This window comes from Onychostruthus taczanowskii, unplaced genomic scaffold (assembly GCF_017590055.1).
Source record: "Onychostruthus taczanowskii isolate IOZ18803 unplaced genomic scaffold, ASM1759005v1 scaffold43, whole genome shotgun sequence".
Lineage (NCBI taxonomy): Eukaryota > Metazoa > Chordata > Aves > Passeriformes > Passeridae > Onychostruthus > Onychostruthus taczanowskii.
Window position 1 is genome coordinate 4,856,390 of NW_024501792.1, and position 21,238 is coordinate 4,877,627.

The 21,238-nt window shown below is 49.8% G+C and overlaps 1 protein-coding gene across 1 annotated transcript in view; it reads right to left on the bottom strand.

Annotated features, from left to right (window-relative positions):
* LOC121340818 (protein CEPU-1) overlaps positions 1-19,211 on the bottom strand; it is a 356,426-nt gene extending 337,215 nt beyond the window's left edge. The window contains exon 1 of the mRNA XM_041413820.1: positions 19,061-19,211. Within this exon, the coding sequence (XP_041269754.1) occupies positions 19,061-19,136 (76 nt within the window). The 5' untranslated portion in view covers positions 19,137-19,211. The remainder of the gene's footprint in view (positions 1-19,060) is intronic.
* Between the last annotated feature and the right edge of the window lie 2,027 nt (positions 19,212-21,238).

A 21,238-nucleotide genomic window follows, 5' to 3' on the forward strand; every position in this document is an offset into this window, starting at 1 on the left:
GAAAGGCGTAACCCCCATGCCCCTGAAGATCCCTTCCAGCTGAGGATAGCCCATGATTCCATGGCAACCACAATCAGGATCCCTGTCAAATCTTCCCAGCACAGTCTGGGTGGCTTTTCCAAGCTGATCCCCCCCACCCAGCACATGCCACAGGGTGCTCAGCTCCCTAAAACATGGGGTGCTCAAGCCTTGTCACTTCAGCTGGGGTCAGGGAGACTGAAAACACAAGTGTATAATCCTTTCACGAGTTAATTAAAGCACCCATCCACCCTTCATTCGAACCATTAGTCATGGCTGTTTACAATTAATTATTTGGAACCAAATCAAACAAACAAAGAGAAGACACAGGAAGAAGAGAGAAAGCCAAGCAGAGCCAGGGTGCTCCTGCAGCAGGGCATTAGCAAGGCTCATCCCTGCCTTCCCAAAGTGAGGCACAACCCCTTTTAGCCAGCACAAGAGTTGCTGGAGGTGAGGACCCTGCTTGAAGTCTGGGTTTTACCTCGAGCTGCCTCTGTGACCTTGGAAAAACCTCCCTGTCCCTCCTTGCTTCACTTCCAGCCCCTCATGCCATGACCCATTGCTGTGCTGTTCCCTACACAACCTCCTTTGCCCTTGAAGTGGGAATAAACCACAAATAATTGATTTACACAGCACAAGAGCTCTTTGGTGAGGCACTTGGGTGGGCAGGAGCCAGCACTTCCAGCCCTGACCTAGCCCCAGTGCCAGAACTTGCAAAACATCTGCAAGACCTCAGATGAGCTGAGAAGAGACCTTTCCACCTGCACAGAAAGCCTGGGAAGAGCTCCTGAATATTGCAAGGAGGGCAAGCAGCTCTCCTCCCGCTCCAGTGGAGGCTGTGTCCCCAGCTGAAGCTCTCTGCCCTAGTTTATCTCCTCTTTTCCATGATCTCTCTCCTTGCTGAAAGCTTCATTTCAGTGCAGGTATGCGAGAGGAGAAGGGGAGGTGGGGATCAGGGAACCATCCTTCCTTTTCTCTTCTGATTTCCCTTGCATTTCCTTCCCTCTCATTTGCTGCCACAGCTACACTCTGTCTCTTCTCCCCAACCTCAGTCTCCTCGATGCCCTCTCTGCTCCCCATCAAGACAGGGTTTAATGGCTTTCCATCTTTTCCTGGGTAAATTGCAGCGAGTCTGCCGGCTGCTCGGGTGGAACACACTGTTTTATATGCGCCATAAAGGGAGAGAACTCTGTAAACAATATTATTTTTAATAAAATCCAAGTCTTTGGCAGGCCAGCTGCTTTTGTGTCTGTCTTAATTTAATCAGACGATCAGCTCTCTCAAGCAGCAAGAGGGAATGAAAAGCATTAGCAAGGAATCAGGGAACTGGTGAGGAAGAGACATGATTTCCATCAAGAGCTTTCCAGCCCAGTGTGTTGCTGTGAGAGCAGGACCAAGGTTTTGGGAAACAGATTCCCAAAACAACTTTGTCAAGGTGCAGGAAGGACATGGGCACACCTGGGCGTAACACCCATCCTGTAGTGCTTGAAAAAGAGCTGCTATGGGCCATGAATAAACCCAGGCTTAACAACACCTCCAGTCAGAGCAGATCACTGTGAGGTGGGAAGGTGTCTGACATAGCCCACACTCCCCAGGATGGGAATTCTGCTCAATTTGGTGACCCCCCAAAGCTTGTACCCAGGTACAGCCACCCAAGCCAGCACCCATCAGCTCCCTGTTCACAGCCAAAACCTAGACCAGCCCTGTTTGACAGGTCAAAATCCAAAATCAAATCAATACAATGATAGTAAGAAGGATGAAGTACTCAATTCTGCAAATATATCCCCAAAATCTAGTCAAGGCTAGATCCAAGATGGATCCAGGGTAGAAGCTGCCTCCAAAAAGGGGAGGGGAAGAGATGGTGCTGGCAGCTGGAGCAAGGGGAGAAGAGAGCAGCCCTGAGCAGCCCCTGACATGCAGCATCATGAGCAGCAGCTGAGTTTGAAAGGTGTCACTTACAGACAGCCAAAACCTGGCAGAAACAGCTGATTTTGTGACACTTCTGTTCTTCAAGACCAAGCAACAGCCAGAGAGCATCTGCCGTGGGCAGACAGCTCCTTTCCCTGCTCCAAAGCCTCTGAGCCAGCAGGCTCCACGCTTGGCCATTATGTCCTCCAAGCCTAAACCATTCCAGCTGTGATTCCTGCCTGCTTCTCATAACTCTTTGGGGGATTTTTGGCAGCTAGAGCAGCCCAGAGCACAGGGCAGGACTCCTCTGGTATGGGACTGATCGAGGGTTTCACTCTTCTACTCAAAGCCACAAATCCTCCAGAATAAAAATCCTCCAAAATCTGAAATAATAAAAACTAATTACAGACACAAAGTAAACAAATTAATTGATGTTTACTTGTTTACCCAGTCACCAAAAAAATTGTTAATGACTGAACATGTATTTTTAAGATATTAAACTGTGCTAAGGCACAGCCATAAATATCCCCAGTAAAGCAAACATGGTGCTCGGCACTGCAAAGGAACTAAAATTAGTATTTAATTACAAGAAATCGCTCGAAGTTCTTTTGCTACCATTAATCACTTTCAATTATGAATGTAATTATAAGTCATCTTGTCTCTTTGGGTGGTCGCTGCTGGGACCTGAAGCAGTGACCTGTGCTCCAGAAGAGAGAACCCCACTTTGCTCACCAAATGACAACTCCTTTCTGGCTGTGCCAACGGGATGGATCAATTAGTGCCTGCACCAAGCTCCTGAGGAGCCAAGGGCATGCAAACAACACGAGGGTGAGGGGGAAAACTGAGTTACTGCATCCCCTCTGCCTGCACTGATTGTGCACTACCCACCCGTGGCAGAATCAGAGCTACCGAGACAGAGAAATTGATGTGAAAAATCCTCAACGTCCTCAGATCATTAAAGGACGAGATGATAATGTTATCTCTTGCCACGAGGCAAATCAAAGCCTTGAGAGTTCCTTCCCTGCCACAGGATCATTGCAGTAGGGACATGACACTCCATGCAGGCAGCAGAGTGGAGCAGAGGGCACAGCCAAAAACTGATCCCCTCCACTCCTGGCTCTGCCCTCCCCCTCCACCGGGTTGCACTATGGTCAGCATCACCTCCTGGCAGTTAAAGATGGAGCACGCTCGCTGCAGAGGGGGCTTTCAGCTATGGATCAGTTCTCAGGGGAATCTACATCAGGAATCTGCGAAACATAATTAAGAAAAGCAAATTCATTAGCCATAAGCGCTGATTTTTTTTTTTTTTTTTTTCTTTTTTTTTCCTGAAAGAGGTGGCACTTTTCTTCTGGGCAACTTGCAAATCAAAAATAAAAAGCTGAAAACTCCCTCTCTGCTCGGTGCTCAGCCTCCTTCATCAGCTCAGGCTTCGCTCAAAGAGTTTGGGATGTGGAATTCAAGCCCTGACTGCAGGCGGCCACTGAAATAAATCCTCATGTGGAGGCAGCTGCTGGCAGAGCATCTCCAGCCTGGGACACCCCTGATAACCAGGACACTGCACCATGAACTGCTGCCTTGACTGACCCCAAATCCCCTCAGCCTCACAGCCTGCTCCTGGCACTGCACAGCACCTAAGAGGACCAAAATATAGAAGACAACGTGGAAGATCAAATGGAAACGTTCACTTTTGGTTCCCTTGGTACTTCTTCACAGGGAATGTGATTAGACTGTCCTTATCTTGGTGGGAACAGTTGTTAGCAATAATGTAATCATCCAGTCCTTTTCTTTTTGAAATCCAGCCATATCCTTTGGCTCCAGGAAACAGGGGCAGTGACATGTGCTGTTTTCATAAAAAGCCACAAGACAACATATTTCATCACAGTAAATTCCCTTCCCTCAAGTGAAGAGCAAAGGAGAGAGATTTCAAGGACAAGAAAAGTTTCAGCCAAAAGAAGGGACTGAGCTGAACTTCTGCCCATCTGACACATCCCAAGAAGTTGGCTCTTCACAAGCTGAAGAAGTCTGGATGACAACAACCCTTGTTGCTTTTGTCTCTCTCCTTCTGCCTCAGCTCCTGAGAGAGGAACAGGAATCGTGCACTGAATTTCCATGCTGACACAAACTCCAAGAGGATGACTCTCTGTGAGGGAAAGCCCAGCCTCTGGAGGACGCACACTCCACTCCACAGGTTGGCCAAAGAGTCCAAGGAGGAATCACGCCAAAACCTCCACATGTTTCTCCCAACAGCTACTCGTGACCTGCTTGGAGTCAGGACTACTCTTGCCAGGTCGCAAATCAAGCCAAACTCATCCTCACCTCATCCCCTTGGACTCTTCCCCAGCCCAAGACCCAAATTCCCTGGTGGGCCTTCCTCTCAGGCCAGAGGATGACAGAGGGCCACGTTGCCACCCGAGTGGACACCACACACGTGTGTTGTGACTCAGCACCTGAATTAACCAGGCCCCATCCTGTGCTGCCTCCTAATTAGCAGGCAGGATTTCAGCGTCCTCCAGTCCTTGGCTGAGTCTCCCCTTCCCTCTGCTCCTCACTTATTCTGTTCACTGAACTAATTGCCGAGCGCCTGCACCCTGGGTGTCTGCTGCTGTTGGAGAAGATTAGTATTTTTACAGAGGAGGAAAAAAAAGATTAAAAAAAAAGATTGTGTTTTTTAAAGCAGATGAAAGGAGAGCCCAAGGAGATGTGCATTTGACTCTCAAACATGCTCCTTCAAGTCTCCCTCAGCAGTACTTAAAGGCGTTTCCAAAGCAAGACTTTATGAATGCTAAATGAACCCGGCGCCTTGTTCCTCTACCACAAGAAAAGAAAAAAAACTTATCTTTTATATACAACATTTCCTTTACGGCTGACACTGCACATCACGAGTTGATACCACTTCAGACACCGATGCTGACCTTCACAAAGTCACAGGGACACCAGAGGCTCCCTGGGCTGGAGGAACACACAGCTGGGCAGGGGTCAGGGGGCCTGGCTGCATCCAGGCAGCCACCAGTGGATTCACCTGCTGCTCTCCAGGAAGGGCGAGGTGAGAGCACCACAAATGGGGAAATGTTCCAAATCTTGCTTTCCGTCATTGTGGTCTTGGATGACCCAAACTGGGGATGCTGGTTGGTGTATCACCCTCCAGAAGGGTTTCTGAGGATGCAGCTTGGTCAAGATGGGATGGGGAATGGTGAACCAAGAGGGAAAGAGCAGCAGCCCAGAAAAGCAGGCAGACACAGGAGAAAACACCCTCTGACTGAAAACCATCTGTACCAGCACCTCTTCTTCACCAGGGAGTGCTGGTGGGGTCCTCATTTGGGTGTCCAGCACCCAAACTCTCCCTGATTCCAAAAAGGACAAGAAAAAGCACATCAATGCATCCAAACACCTTTGGCCATCAGGGTGATCAAGTCAAGCCCACCCAACACCTCCTAATGGAGCAAACAGCCCAACCCAGTGCCAGGACTGACCCCACCACCCTCACTGCATGGATTTCCAGCAGGACCACTTTTCCCTACCTGTGAAATGGGGAAGTGCCTTTAGCTTCTCACAAAATACTCTGAGAAGCTGGTCCATGCTCTAAGGAAATCACCCACCCAAAGGAAGTCTTGGGAGATTTAATTAGCTGCAGTCTGTGCTGTTTGAGCTTGTTAGGTGCTATATAATTGCTAAATATTATTATTATCTCTGCAGGTACAGCAGTTTGTTAGGATAATGATAGTGATTGACATTTCCCTGGCATCTTTCATCCCAACCAGATTCCATTTTACTCTATTATAAGACACTGTTCTGCCTTGACTCTCCATATGTCTCCAAACTGTCAACAGGATCATAACCAGCTCAGCATTGCCAAAAGAAATACAGGCAAAGTGGCTCATGGAAGTTCATGGGATGTATCACAAGCTGAGCAACTTCAACTTTGTGCTCAAGAACTCAAGTTCACAGGTAGGTGTGGAGTAGACAGAGATCTACAGGCTCTACTTCAACACCAACACGGAGCAAAGCTGCAAGAAGTGGTCCTGGAAGCCACCACAGCACCCAAAAACTTCCCTTGTCTGTCACCATCCCCTTTTCCTGGAAAGCAGCAGTGGGTACCATAACCCAACCACCACCATGAAAAATACATCCCAGGGACAGCAAAGCAGAGGGGCCACCGAGTGATTAATGGGAGACTATCAGTTTGGGATAGGTCTCTAAATTCTCATTAAGTCAGGTGCTGAGGCATTGCACATTAATCCAGAACATTTCCCCTTCGGCCCAAACAAATAAATAACTCGTGTATAATTCAGGGAGAACTGGGTGGAGCCATCTCTCCCCCCTTCTCCATCTCTTTCCAACTAACCAGTGAATAAAACATCGCCCACAAATCTATTAGGCTAATTTTAAATCCTGACAATTTAGCAGCACTTCAGCAAGATAAGAGCCATTTATTAAAAGCCACAGTTCATTAAGCCAAATGCTGCTGGCGTATTTACTCAGAGAAACGGGCCTGGGCTCGGCTCTCACCCAGACCAGAAGTCTCCAAAGGAGCAGGAGTGATCCTATTTCACCCAGAAATAGGAGTGATCCTATTTCACAGGTAGGACTGTGCAGGTTTTCCACCAAAGGAACTGGGTGTCCATGCTGCCTTCTCCCCTCTTGGAGGAACACAGAGCAGAAATCATGGGAGGCTCAGCAGCTTTGGCACCCAGAGCTATAAGAAGTCCCCACAGCTCACATGGGGCCATGGAACTGTTCCCAAAAGGATCAACACCCCAATCTGGATCAGGATTGCACTGCTTTGGAGCCATTCCCATTGGTGGCAAGCACAGATTGACTTTGGAGAGGGATGATTGCTTCCAACCACAAGCCAGGAGGGGGCTACTGAAGAGGAACTGCTGCTTGCCAAAGGTACCAGATTGCACCCGGAGTTTTCCTTCCTCCAAGCTGCCTCTTGACATCTCTGCTGATGCCCTCTGCTGTGACCATGACAGGAGGTGCTTTGGGACACACAAAAGGGGATGGAGGCTCCCAGGGCACTGGCAGGAAGGAGATGGACTCACCAACAGGAGCAGCCCTGCTCTCTGGGAACTGGGGTTTTTGTGATTTTATTTAACATTCACGAGGGATAAGTTGGATGCTCCACCCAAACCAAGACACCACAACCCATAAAGCCAAACTGTGCATGAGGCCACCTGAGATCTAAAAAACCTGCCCAGCAAAGGTGTGCCCAGCACAGCCTGGCACAGCAGACGTGGCCTTAGCAAGCTCTGTGCCAGCATGGATAAGCTCATTCCACTGGGGAATAACGTGCCACATGGAACTGGAGGATTTTTAGGGAGCCTTGCAAGCCAAGCCTCTCCAGGATTCCCTGATCCTGTGGTTCAGGAGGGAGAAGTGGTGAGGGGCTCGGTGGGATGGAGCCAGCAGGGAGGGAGCTGTGCCAGCACTGCTGCGAGGAGCCGGCGGCAGAGGGCAGTGGAGAAATCCCATCTGGCAGAGTTTGTGAGTGTAATTCATTCCAGCGGGAGACATCCAAGAGACTTTATCAAGTGCAATTGTCCCACTGAGCCTTTCACCTGCACACACTTGCAAGACAGTCTGGAGTGACTGCAGAGTATCCCTTTACAGTCAGAGCTGAAAGGAGCATTATAAAGGTGAATTAACATTTTAAAAGAACGTAAAAAACCCAGAACTGTTCTAATGATGATTAATGGGAAGCTATAAGGGAGGCCTTGACCTCCTGGTGTCATTAAATGGATTGGCAGGTTTCTGAGCATTAATTATAAATAGCCACAGGAGTTTGAGTGCTTAGCAGAACGATGATAAATCCATGACACAGGCACGGGGACAAGGAGCCAGGAGCATGGGGGAACACGTGCCTGTGTGTGCACACACAGCTCAGCGTGCAAGGGAACATGGGTTTGCATGTGTGTCACACACAGGAAAGAGGCACAAAGCCAAAAAAAGGGTGGAAATGAGTCCATCTTAGGATACTGCTGTGTTTGGGTGGATAGAGGAATGGATAAATGATAAATTAGGCACTGCCACTCAATCACATTTTCTAAATGTTTTATATCCCAAAAGCTATAAAAGCAATATTCCTTTCTGGCCTTATTGGAGCCATTTCTGGAAGGCAATCACATCTGTTTCCTTGGGGATTTGAGCTGAACTGTGTCTTGGCTTTTTTTTTTTCCTTTGCCTTTTTTTTTCCCCTCCCCTTTCTATTTACTCTCTAGCCTGTTACCAAAGCAGGGTCAGAGCATGCATACAAATAGGGAGGAGGAGTGAAAAACAAACAGCCCTGAACCAGTGATGAACAGACAAAAAGTGATTGCAAACTTCTCACGGCAAAGCCACAGCTCCAGTAATCACGGGCCACACAGATTTTGGGTCAGGCAGCTCCCACGTTGGTATTTCCCTTGCTTTAATGTGCATCATTCCACAATTCCGTTAATACTGTGGAGATCTGCATCCTGGGGCACTGCTGTGCATCACCTCGGATGTGCTGAGCCACCCAGCTTGCCTGGGATTTGCACAGTTCTTCTCTTCCAAGGTCCCTTGGAGAGACATTCATGGATTAAAGCCCAAATCCCTCTCTGCAGCCCACAGGGGCCCAGAGCTGCAGCCACGAAGGTACATTGCTCCCCAAAGCAGAAGGTGTGTTTTTGCAGGAGTTCCTTGGGAAGAAAGGATCAGCAAACCATCAGAGCCTGCAGATGGAGGTGGGAATAAACGGGGGATGAATGGAGGGAGGACCTGAGGCTCGTTAATGAGCTCTGCCACTGAACCACAGCGACTGCAGAGGGGGAAAGCTCCTCTTGCTGCCAATGACAGGAACAAAAGGCTCTGGGTGAGATGCCAAAGGGGCAGTCCCATCCCTGGGCATCCAGACACCCCCCTTAACATTCAGGAGAGAGGCTGACCTGGCACAGTTCTGCACCAGCAGCCACATCCCATCACCCAGCTGAGACAGCAGCCCCAGCACCCAACCATGCAGCATTTCCACTAGGATTGGGATCCCCATTTCCTCCAGCACTTCTCTGAACTGCTGTTTTATTTCTGCCCAATCTACGGAGAAGAAAAAGCACAAGCCAACCCTCACACACACTAAAATTTAAAATATTCCTGTTTAGATTTAAGTCTCATTACCATGCTGGGCCCTCCTGTATTATTTCAACTGATTGGAATATGGTGGCAAAGGAATAAGTTCTCCATACAATTTTCTTCTGATCCTATTAGTTGCAATACAATTACAGTGAATACATCAATTCTTCGTCCCAGCAGCTCCTGGAAAGAGCCACCTATTAAAAGCTGGCTTATTAATGGAATTGTACTTCCAGGATTAATCGGACCACGTTGGCCATTTCCATTTCTCACTCCACAAGTGCTTTTGTTTGCTTAATAGGCTGAAGTAACTTGAGAATGACACAACTTAGAGCTTCCCCATTTGCTCTGCATATCGCCAGCAAATTTAATATCACTTTCCTTGCCGGAGTCTCTCCGGGATAAAACCCGGCACGTGCTGCCAAGGAAATCCACCCTGCAGGATGGGGTGGGGCAGAAGGGGCTTTCTGCCTTCAGCAGAGCCAACAAGAGGAAATCCCTCATTGATCCAAGGCTTTAAACCCAAAGGGAAATGGCAACACCAAAACAATTTGCCAAAGCCTGCTGGATGAGAGACACTGGAATATCACCCCATGAGCAGTTCAAAAGCTTCCCGAAACCCCTCAGAGCATCACCCCCTGCCCAGTTTGGTGTGGGGGCTCCCCTCTGGACCTGCCTAGTCCCTGCCCAGCTAGTCCCAGCCACAGGAAGCCAGTCCCATTCCCCAGCATCATCCCTGCACTTGGAAGCAAGGGCGCTGTTTCCCAGCACAGATATTCCTGTGGCAGCAAAGTCACTGCATGTTGAAGCACAGTAATATAGTATGACTTTTCCCTTTAATGGAATTTTTCTAGCCCACTAGGAAAAAAAAGACTCCATTAGCCATACTACAAAGGCTCCTACTTATTAGTATTTTAGAACAGCGGCAAAAACATTTCTTGAATCTAATTATTGCTGACAAATATGAAAATTGAAATCAAAGTTAAATTTTCAGCTACAGTGCCTCATTCGGCCGCGGCTCGCCCGCTCCCAAAGATTGCATCAACACATTTATTCTGCTGAGCAGGCTCCCAGACTGGGCCCCCCCATTCTCTGCAGCCCACCCCTCCATCTTCGCAGGCATTAGCTCTGACATATTCATCTCCACAGCCAGGCCACGGAACCAACTTCATGTTTACCAGTTGTACGTGGCCAACGGATCGGAGCGAGGCTTCCAGGGGCTGCAGAGGAAGGGAATAGAGCTTGCTGCTTGAAGAAGAACTTGCTGCTTTTTTTTTTCCTCCTTTTTTTTGAAATTTATTGTTATTTATTTCCAACTTCGCTGTCTCCCATCCCCTCCCAACCCGATCTCCAAAAGGGTGATTTTGATTTCCACAAGATAGAGGATGTGGAAGGGAGGGGAGAATGGAGAGAGGGGGGAAATGAGGAAAAAAAAGCCTTGTCAACATATTTCCTTTCTCCTACCTCCCCCCAACATACTGTAAAAATCAATCCCCTTTGTCATTTTGCTCTGCTTGTGTGAATGTTTAATGGCTGTCGAGGGAGATAATGATTGCTGCTAGGAAATTCATTTCAGATTTGCTATTTATAAAGTACTTGGTGCTCAGGTGGGAAATTAACATAAGGAAGGGGGAAAGGGACCAAACCAGGGAAAAAAGGCAGCAGGAGAGGAGGGATAAGATGCTGCAGGGCTGGTTGGAATGGGATGAAGCCCAAAGAGAATCTGCATCTGGTCCCACCTCTCCTGGGACGGAGGGAAAAGGTTTGAATGGAGCAAGGATGGCACTGCCAGCCCCTTCCCACCCATGGATGCAAGGACACAGAGCCAGGATTATCCCCCTGTGTTTCATCCTCCAAAACCCAGACTACCACCCCAGCAGCACCAATGGTTTGTGCCCCAGCTCCCCCTGCAGCCCCTCATCCCTTTGGATTGACCCCAAACCTCCTCTGAGTCCCCTCTCCCCTCCCAACCTGCTGGATTTCTGAATCCCAAGGGAATTCCCATCTGTGGTCCAGCCAGACCCCGCAGAACCAACGCTGCCATTGAGTTGCTAATTCCTTGTCTCAGAAGTTGCTTTTCACTTTCTGATTTTTCAATAATAGGCTTGGTATGAATCCCTTAAGCTTCTGAAATAAGCTGAAAAACGCTTTTCCAGCCATTTACATAAACACAAGTGGATCAGAAGGAATAATCATAGTTTATGCATTATTTGGGGGCTTTGGAGATGGTTTCTAATGTGGTGTCAGGTTTTGAAGCCCAAAGCATACAATGGGAAGCGTTGACGTGCAGAAAAGCAGCACAAAAAAGTAAACAATAAATAATACACGTTTTTTTCATGTTGTCTCCAGTGACAAGGCAGTTTTGGCTCTGCCACTACCCCGGCCTCTAATGGATCACGGATCCTGCTCCTCGCCAGCTTTGTTCCAAAAAGGGCTTCATTAAGAGAGTTGTCACTCATCCTAAATCCAAATTCACCCCGTGCCAGCCAGCCCTGCCACTCTCCTGTGCCTTGGCCCGCTATCAAAAACCCCAGTGCTGGCTTTGGGAATTGACTTTGGAAAACTAAAAGTCTAACGGAGGCACCCTCTGATCTCTAAATACCATCTGTCCTGTAGAAAGGGAATAAAAGCTAAAAACACCCAAACCAAGCCAGGAACGAAGTGCTATTCACCAGATAACTCCTCTAAGAGGGGGAAAAAAAGCCTCAAACACCAAAAAAAGAAAGAGAATATTATGGTATTAATGAACCTTGCTTTGCTCTGAGGGCCTGTCAAGCTTCCAGTGAGGCGGGTCAGGTTTGGCTTTCAAACCAGTTCTTTAAATCAAGAATTCTGTTTCTAGTAAAATGGAAACATTAGCAAAGGATCTGTTTTGAAGAAATAACAATACAAAATGGAACAAGGCTGGAGACTCCAGGCTCTTTGATACTGCTGGAACACGGCCTTTGGAGCTTTTTTTTTTTTTTTTTAAATCACTTCACAACTTTGTACATAAAGCCTCGGCAAGCTCCGAAGCAAATGCTTCAAAAATCAATCCTTACTTTTCCCAGAATTTACTTTCACTGGGAATATGTGATTGTTCTTTTTTTTTATATTTCATTTTGGAATTAGAAAAACCTGAAACATTCTGCTTCGTTTCTAATATTACACAATTTCCTGTGGCATTTCCCACTCCTTAGCAGCTGCTCTCTCCCACTGAGTCACTGGAGGACACGAACCAGCCCTATGGACTGAGCATTTGTGGTTTTCCAAGCTGCTTTCCAAGCTAAATCAGGGTTTCCAGGATCAGCAGTGTGCAAGGAAAATACACCATCCCAGGACACGAACCAGCCCTATGGACTGAGCATTTGTGGTTTTCCAAGCTGCTTTCCAAGCTAAATCAGGGTTTCCAGGATCAGCAATGTGCAAGGAAAATACACTATCCCCAAAAGGCTGGGTTGGATGGGGCTTGGAGCTGCCTGGTCCAGTGGAAGGTGTCCCTGCCCGTGGCAGGGGGTGGATGTATCACTGAAGGGGTGTTGGGGACAGACAGAGGTGATACAGAGACTCCACCATCAGAAGGCAGGAAAAGGCACTTTATTCTTAGAAATCTACAGTTCTTATGGAAACAATGGTGGACCTAAGGCCTGATTGGCCTTTAGGAATCTTCTCTCACCTGTTGGTGAACTATGAATAGCACACTCTGGAGAATCATATCTATAAACAGTTACAGAAAGAGAGATAATAATTGTTTGAATTCTTTTTCTGAGCTTTCTCACAGCTTCTCACAGCTTCCCAGGAAAATCCTGGGACAGCTATGTCCCTCTCTGTTCGGAGGATATGTGATTACCACAGGAGTGAGATGAGATTTAATCTTCTTTTCAACCCAAACAGTTCTGGGATCTTTTTCTGTAATTTCCAAAAAAAAAACCCTGACGAGAACCCGCCCTCATCCTTCCTCCAAGCCAGACCCACCACCTGGTGTGAGCCACAGCTCACCCAGTGCCTAGGGGTGACTTTTCCATCCACTGCAGAGGGTCCTTGTGCTGTGCAGGGACTTTTCATTCTGGCAGCACCTCCATCCCCATTATCCCTGTGGGAAGGCAGAGCATTCCATGACAGCTGCCAGCAGAGCTTTGAAGGGAATACTCTGACCACCAGGAATTCAGGCACAGTGATGCCCGGAATCCTGACCTGCCCATTCCCTGGGGCCTTCCCCCCCCCCGGGGAACCCCCCCAGCTCTGCCAGCCTTTTTTTGTTTTTTTTTTTTTTTTCCTACCAAAGCATCTAAAGGCATGAAAAACCCATGTGCCAAGTGTGGGTGCTGGCTGGCAATGGGAAACAGAAACATGACTTGGACTTCCACTACAAAATCCCCAAATCTGGCACCTTGCTCATTTTGGCTCCAGTTTGAAACCAAGAGCTCACGTCCAAGTCACAGCTCCAAGCTTTTGCCGTGAACATCAGAGATGGATCAGGTTTGAGTCTAATGGGAGATTGGTCACTGCCCATCAAAGGAGAATGACAGTAATGCTTAAAAAATCCCATTTCCCCTCTTTAAAGCTCTTGTCCCTTCAACTGGAGAACAAGGAAAGTTTTGCCTTTTCTTGCCACTACTGAAGTTTGGGAAGCAAAGACAAACACAAATGAAGGTCTTTTCTGATCTCCATGGCCAAATACTTGCTCCTCTCGTGGTGTTTCCCAGGCTGAGGAAAGCTGAAGTCAGCCTCCACTGTCTGACTGGAGCTTCCTGGGAAGAGCTCTCCCATCCACTCCTGGTTTATCACAGAAAACAGCAAGCCCTGCTCACTAACCTGACCTAGATCTGTCAACTGATCAATTTTTTCTCCATGAGTAAAAAATAAAATGGGGGAGGCAATCACAACATAGGTATTTTTAAGTGCAAATTGCAAGAAAAATACACAAAGCAGACACTTCTAATATCAAATGCACTCATCTCAGTCGTAAGTCAAAGGAAGATGGAAAAACCACGAGCCTGGGTTATTGTGCTGGTCAAAAGTCCTTTGTGGAGAAAGGAGAAGTGGCTTTTGTGAAACACAAGGATATTCCAAAACTGGCTCAGCCTCCAGAGCACCAGTCCTGCCCAGAGGGATGGTCCTTGGATGGCTCAGAAGTTCAGTTTTAGCAGAGGAGGATTTTCCAAGCTCCCAGCTCCCACCTGATCCTCTCTGCTTATCAAAATGATATTTTCATCCGTGTAGCTCATCCCAAACATGGGAAAGAGAGAGCAGTTGGACACCAACCTGGACTTCCATAGAATCTCCGAATCTGGCACTTTAGCTCATGTTGGCCCCTGTTAGAAGCCAAGAGCTCAACTCCACGGCCAAGCTGCAGCTCCAAACCCTTGCCATGGACACCTGAGATGGACAATCTTTTCCTCCTCACACACCCACTGTAGGTGGCCACAGGCACCTTGTTCACGTGTGCTTCGTGGCCAGTAAACAACTGCATGTCCTGAAATTTGTGTGACCACTTACAGGACCTCACACATCTCCAGTCCGCCAGTGGGGCTCCTAAACCTGGTGTAGCCACAACACAAACCTACTCCAGCATCTCCTCCTGTGCCCTAAGGTAAGTTATTACACATAATGGAGTTTTCATTTCACTTTGGTTTTTTTATCATTTTGATCTCCATCTCTTTTGGTGGAGATCTCCCCACAACCACAGCGTAGAGCAACTACAACAACTTTACTCCTCCTTGTATCCTGCCAATCCGCAGCTGTGTAACCAGCTCAGCACAGGGAGGCTCCCAGGGAAGCAGCAGAAATCCACACTTGGAAAACTCCACCTGCAACTCCACCACCCAAAGCAAAATCCCAAGCCCCTTTCCAGCATTTTTGGCGCCTCCAGCATTTTGCACAGCGCAGCTGCTTTCCAAAGGTCTTTTCAGGTTCCTGCTTGCTCTGATGCATCTTAAAAATGTGCCAATTAATCCCACGTGGTGGCCTGATTTCCAGAGGTGCTGATACTTCCTCAGCCCCGCTGAGAATCAACAGCAATGACAGATGTTCAGCCACGCTCCAAATCCAGCCATCGAGCAGGCAGAATGCATTCCCCTCCTTTTATGTACTGCATATAACTGGGTTATCTAATCATGTAGGTATTGATTATTACTGTTATTACCTATTAAAAAGCTATTTTCTGCTGTTGGGGTGAATATCACGTTTTATTGACCTGCGTGATAACTATTAACCACATCTAATATTTTTCCCGAGGACCAATAAATCCGAGCATTCACAAAAAGATGTCGATACACATAATTTTTCTTATACACATTCATTAGTGCAATTACCTCCTGCACGAGCTGCCAGGAAGTTTCCCCTCACCCCTCCACTGAGAGAAAATTCTCACAGGATTTTGGGGGTGACATTTTTTTGGGGATAGCATTTTTTGAAGACAGAATTTTCAGGGAAGCATTTTTTGGGGATAGAATTTTTTGGGGGGCAGCATTTTTGAGGGATAGCATTTTTTGGGGGTGGTATTTTTTGGGGACATATCTTTTGGGGATAGCATTTTTGAGGGATGGCATTTTTTCGGGATAGCATTTTTTTGAATAGTCCCAACCTAGATTCCAAATCCTGCCATTCCTGAGGGGAAGCACCCAGCCCCTCCTCCCTGTGGATGTGTCTCTGGGTCAGATCCAGCCTTTCCATCACACACCAGCACAGGCTGTCTCAGTTTGGGAGTTATCTGCATCCCAGCCACATCGAACGAGCGAATAATTCTTTCGGATGAGGAACGCTCTGTGTAGGATGTTGACACATGCTATTATTTTACATACCTATTTCAGCTTGTATGCTTATTAGAATAAGGTCTTTATGCTAATTTGTAAATCAAATTCCCATAATTCTTGGCTTACTGATGCTAAAGGCCCAGCAAAATCTTCTATGACCTTTTAGCCTGGTTAATCCTTTTACGCGTGGCTGAGTGAAGAGTTTTCTTGTCTCTTCCACTCCCAAATGCTGGGGTGAGATTTTTGCCTCTTCCTTAAGAAATCCAGGTGGGTTGTGGGAACATGGGGCACATGTGAGGACACCCCCTGACTTTGAGCCAGGGAAAGGGGGAAGGGAAAACTCTGCTGCCTGGGCCCTGTGTGAGGGAATTTTGGATTTTCATTGCTGCTATTTAAAAATCACACAGAAGACACAGAGCAAACACAAAGAGAGCTGTGTTGCCAATCGCCGCTCACTTCCCAAAGCCCGGGGCTATCCCAGCCCTCTGCAACCTCCTCTCTTCTCATCTCCTTTCCCAAGTTGTGGCTGGACATTTTCTAGCTCCATTTCTTCTTGTGAGCGGACACCTGCAGCTCCTTCCCAAGGGGATGCAGCATCCAAGAAATGCCCCAGCCTCTCTCTCCAGCTCCAGCACCCAACAGCTCCCTTGGTGTCCAACCACGCTGGACATTCCAGGGCTCAGGGGGCTCCTTCCTGAGGGACACAACCCTCAACAGCTCCCATTTTAGAGCCACAATTCTACAAATCTACAAAATTTCTACAAAAGTGAATCTGCAAAACTTGGAGGACCCGCAGATGTTTGCACAAATGCAGGTGGTCAGATGCTTCTGAATTATCCCACTTCATGCTCCACTTTCCTTTCAAGCACACTCACAAACCACTTTTCTTATTGTTTGTTTGCCTGGAAATAGGGAAATGACCCAGAGGATGGATGAGCCGCTGCAGAGGGCAGCACACATCTCCGGAGATATTTGGAGGAGGTTTGTGCAAAACACAGTTTTCCTGTATGACAATTATTTTCATGTTTTCAAACACAAGCCAGCTCCACTTCTGGACACCAAACAAAGGGGGAAACTTATGAATTCAAAAACTACTGTGATTATCAGAAGAATTCATGAAGCTGAAGCACATTACTGCTGATTTTCAGCACTGCATACAAACCTAAATATTACCGTGGGCTTGAATGAAGCCGAATTTCTCAAAACTCTTTAAAAGTTTGTGCTAAGATACAAAATTATTTGTAGGCTGTGATTGAGGGGTTTTTTTAATTACCCTTAAATAAAATTATGCAAGAAAAAACTCCCAAGGGGACTCCTTCCTTCCAACAATGCAGCAACTTCCAAGCCAAAAAAGGCCCCAACTTTTTGCTGCCAGCGGCTGCCCTGGGCAATTTTTCACCCAGCTCCCCACAGCTCTGCCCTGGGTCCTTCCCAGACCAGAGTAAAGTGGCTCCCTGCTTTCCCTCACTCCAGGAGTGACTCAGGGACTGCTGGCACCCACATCAGGTTCCTGAAAGGCAGGGAATTGGGGAATTTTGGGCTTAGGGAGTCAGCACGTTCCTCCCCACTGCTCTGCTGCCCAGGAGAGTTATAAAAATAATAAATAAAGAAATAAAAAACCAACTACTTTTTGATCTGGAAGCTTTGATAGGAGCAGGGAGAGGAAGCAGGAAGGATGACCAGAGGCATGGAATAAGACTGCAAGGAAGCAAAGTCAGGAGCCCCAAAGCAAGCATTAAAAAATAATAAAATAATGAAATAATAAAACAAATGAAGTGCAAATTCTGGGCAGGAGAAGTGAGGAGGGAAAGGTGCAGCTTCATCCATCTCCTGGGAAGCCCCGACCCTTCACACCCCGCCCGGGTTCCCTGCAGAGGTGGCAGCCGCGGGGAAGCCCCCGGGATGCAGGAATGCCAAGCGGGCAGCAGCAGCCCTGGGAGAAGGAGAGCGCTCGAGGAGGGAGAGCGGGAGGAAGGCGAAGAGGAGCGATGCTCGGTACCGTGTGATGTGCATGTTAAGCAGCCCGCGCCGGTCGATACGGCACGGGGGGCTCTCCCCCCGCAGGAGCGGGCCCAGCTTGCTCAGCAGAGAGAAGTTTGTGGTGGGAGACACCCAATCACCATCCTGCCCACCCCGCAGCCCCCAGCCCCACACCCGCGGGGCTCCCAGAGCCCACACGGCTGCTGCTGCAGCGCACCTCGCACACGGGGGACGAGGCTGGGCTGCTCTGGACATTCCCAGCCTTCGGTGGGCACCTGGGAGCAGCGCAGAGGTAGCTGGATCCGGCTGTGGAGAAGGAGGTGCATTCACCCTCCCGGGGCGCATCCATCCTCAGGAGAACCCACATGCCCCCCGAGGAACGCCTGCATCCCCCCGGGCTGCATCCGTCTCGCCCAGGAATACCCGCACCGCCGCGGGGGTGCATCCCTGCTCCAAGGAGCGCCTGCATCCCCTCCCGGGGTGCATCCATGTCCCCGAGAAGTGCCCGCATCCCGCCCCGGAGCCCCGGTCACAGCCGCCCCCCGAGCACGGCGCAGCAGCATCCCCCTGGCGCATCCCCCGGCGCATCCCCCTGCGCATCCCGAGCTCCCGCGGCGGCCCGGGGCAGGATGCGGCTCCATCCTCTCCTCCCATGGAGGAAACCCCGCTCCCACAGCCCCTCCAGATGGCTGCGAGGAGCCTAACGCGAGCTGACAGGCTCGGCGCTCCCGGCCAGATGGGGCTGGCTCCTGCCGCCTCTTCCCCCCTCCTTTTCCCACCGCTTTTTGCTCTTTTTTCCCCCCTTGCACAGCCCCCCCCTCCCCTCCAAGGACCGTCCCTCGGCTGGGGGGAGGCAGCCGTGCTGATCCGGGAGAGACTGGACCAGGACTTCCCAACTCCCAGCCCGGCGGGAGCGGGGCTACACCGAGTTTTTCGGACGACCTTGCTGGAAAAGCAAAGGCGTGGGGGGAAGCACAGAGGAACCCCGGCCACCCCGCCATGCCCCCAGCCTGTTGGATCATTGATGGTGCCAGAATTGTGCTGGGATGGCAGAGTCCTTCTGCGCCCGCAAAAATAATCAGGACGCCAGGGGAGAAGTGTCCCCCCCGCCGCCAGCCCGGTGCGCCGGGAATTCCTGCGCCGCACCCGCATCCGCATCCCCCGCAACTTCACGGCGGGCTGGGGACCCTTTCCCAGCTCTGTCCCCGCTCTGGAGGGATCCTCATCCCCACTCGGGGGGGGGGATTCTCATTCCCCAGCCCCCTCGGAGGGTGCTGCTGTGGGACCGCGCATCCTCCGCCCGCCCGGGCTGCGTCCCCCGCGGCGTTCCCTACCTTGGGAGAGGAGGAGCGCGGCCATCCCGGCGAAGATCACCCAAGAGACGGGGTGGTGCATTTTGGCCTGGGCCATGTTTTCCTTCTCCTTCCCCACTCACTGCCGGGCGGGGAAAGGTTTAAAATCCAGCGTTTTCCCGGAGCAAAGCGCAGGAAGAGGGGCGGGGGGGGGAAGGAAAAAGGAAGGGGAAAAAAAAAAAAAAAAAGGAAAAAAAGCACCGAAGGGTGGGGGAGGGGGAAAAACCCAAAAGAAAAAAAAAGGGGGGGGGGAAGGGGGTCGGAAGGGGTTGCAGGTGCGAGGACAGGCGCTGCGTGCCCGCCGCTCCGGCCCGCACACGCCGCCCGGCTGCAACACGCCGCCGGCCGCGCACGCAGCCGCCCCCGCGCAGCACTCATTGGCTGCGGGGCCCCCCCGCGCCGGCACCCGCACCCTGCCGGCACCCGCACCCCCTCGGCCCAGCGGCAAAGACACCCCGAGCACCCGGCACCCCCCACCCTTCAGCACCCACATCCCCCTCACTGTTGGCAGCCGCAGCCCCCAGACTTCCCCCTGGCATCTGCACCACCCCCCCAGATCCTCTGGATCTGCATCCTCCCAACTCCAGCATCCCACCAAACTCCCTGGCATCCAGCACCCACATCCCTTGGGCGTCGGCATTCCCCTAAATTCCCCCGGCATCCCCACATTTCCCATTTAGCGTTCACACCCCTGCTCCATCATCCACACACCCCCAGAGCACCCTTGCAATCCCCGCCAAAGCTTTTCCCCTCTGGGAAAGGGGGTGAATCCCTCCTAGAGCAGCTGCAGCAATGCTGTGACTCAGTTTCCCCACATGCACGATGGTGGGAGGGATTCACACACCCCTCCCTTCCCGTGTCCCACGTGCCTGCCCCAAAAGGAAAAGAGGCACCTGCTCCTGGGGGGCTGATGTCTCCAGGACAGCCCCTACAAGCCTCTTCCCCTTGTGCACCTCAACCCATGTGGAAATGGCTCCAAAAGCAAATTTAATATGGAAAACTCTTCAGTTTAGAGCAGAAATCTCTTTTTAGTCCAGATCAAGTGGGGTTTTCTGCACTGTAACCACACTCCTCTGGTTCCTCACACCAAGCCCACCTCCTGCTCTGAGCAGCATCTGGGCCCCTTGGACCCAGCTTAGGATTGAACACGCTCCTCCAACTTCAGCTCCTTGCCCATGCCAGCTACTGGTCCCTATTTCACAACACCAGAAATAAAATAGGCTTCTCACCAGCTCAGGATTCCCAAACCAAACACAACTGTCCACACCACAACCCAACATCAAGAGCATTACACCCACATGTCCACACAGAAAAGGTTCTTGAAACAAAAACCTTAAATTATTCCACCCTTTGTCCAATAAAAAGAATATCTGAGGCTCAGAACCCCCAGAGACCCCTTTAAAACAACCTAAATAAAAACTATCACATTAAATATTATTTTCATAAGTGATAAGGATGTCTCATTAGATTGCTCGAGGTGACTCACAGCCCCTTCAAACAACATTATAGCCAGGAAAAAAATGACAAAGAGGAAAAAAAATTAAAGATATTCTGGCTTTTTGTATTTATGCCTCCTCAGAGGCTTCCAAAAATCTGAGCTGTTCACTTTGCAATTCAGAAGAAGACTTGGCTGCGAACTCTTGGAAATCCAGCTGTGTTTCTCTCTCTATCACCCAGGGACTTTCTGAGTCAGATCCAGGCCAGTCGTTGTGCTGCAGGAAGGTGACAAAGCACAGGTCCCTCTGCTCAAGCCCCATCCACAGATCTGACAATCACTCTAATGTCAAACGTTGGGAGGGATTGGCAGCTCGGGCTGGGTGTTCCCACCAGCCCTGTTTGATGCCTGCACGTCCCTGCCACCAGCCGAAGGGTGACACTGTCCCCAGCCACAGAGAAGATGCATTTCACCCATCCTTGGGTGCTCCTCAACACCTCCACTGCTGTGATCCACCAGTTTCTATAGGGAGTTGCCAAAAAGTGGCTGCAGGCTGGTACAGAGGGCATTTGCTCTCCTTCCTTTCCCCTCCCAAGGCTTGGTTCAATCCACAGACCTCGAGGAGGTCCAGTGGATCCACCACCACCTCCTGGTACCACCAGGAGCACCCCACACCCTGCCAGGGCCCCCAGCACCTCCCAGCTCATTAGAACAGGAAAAGCTAA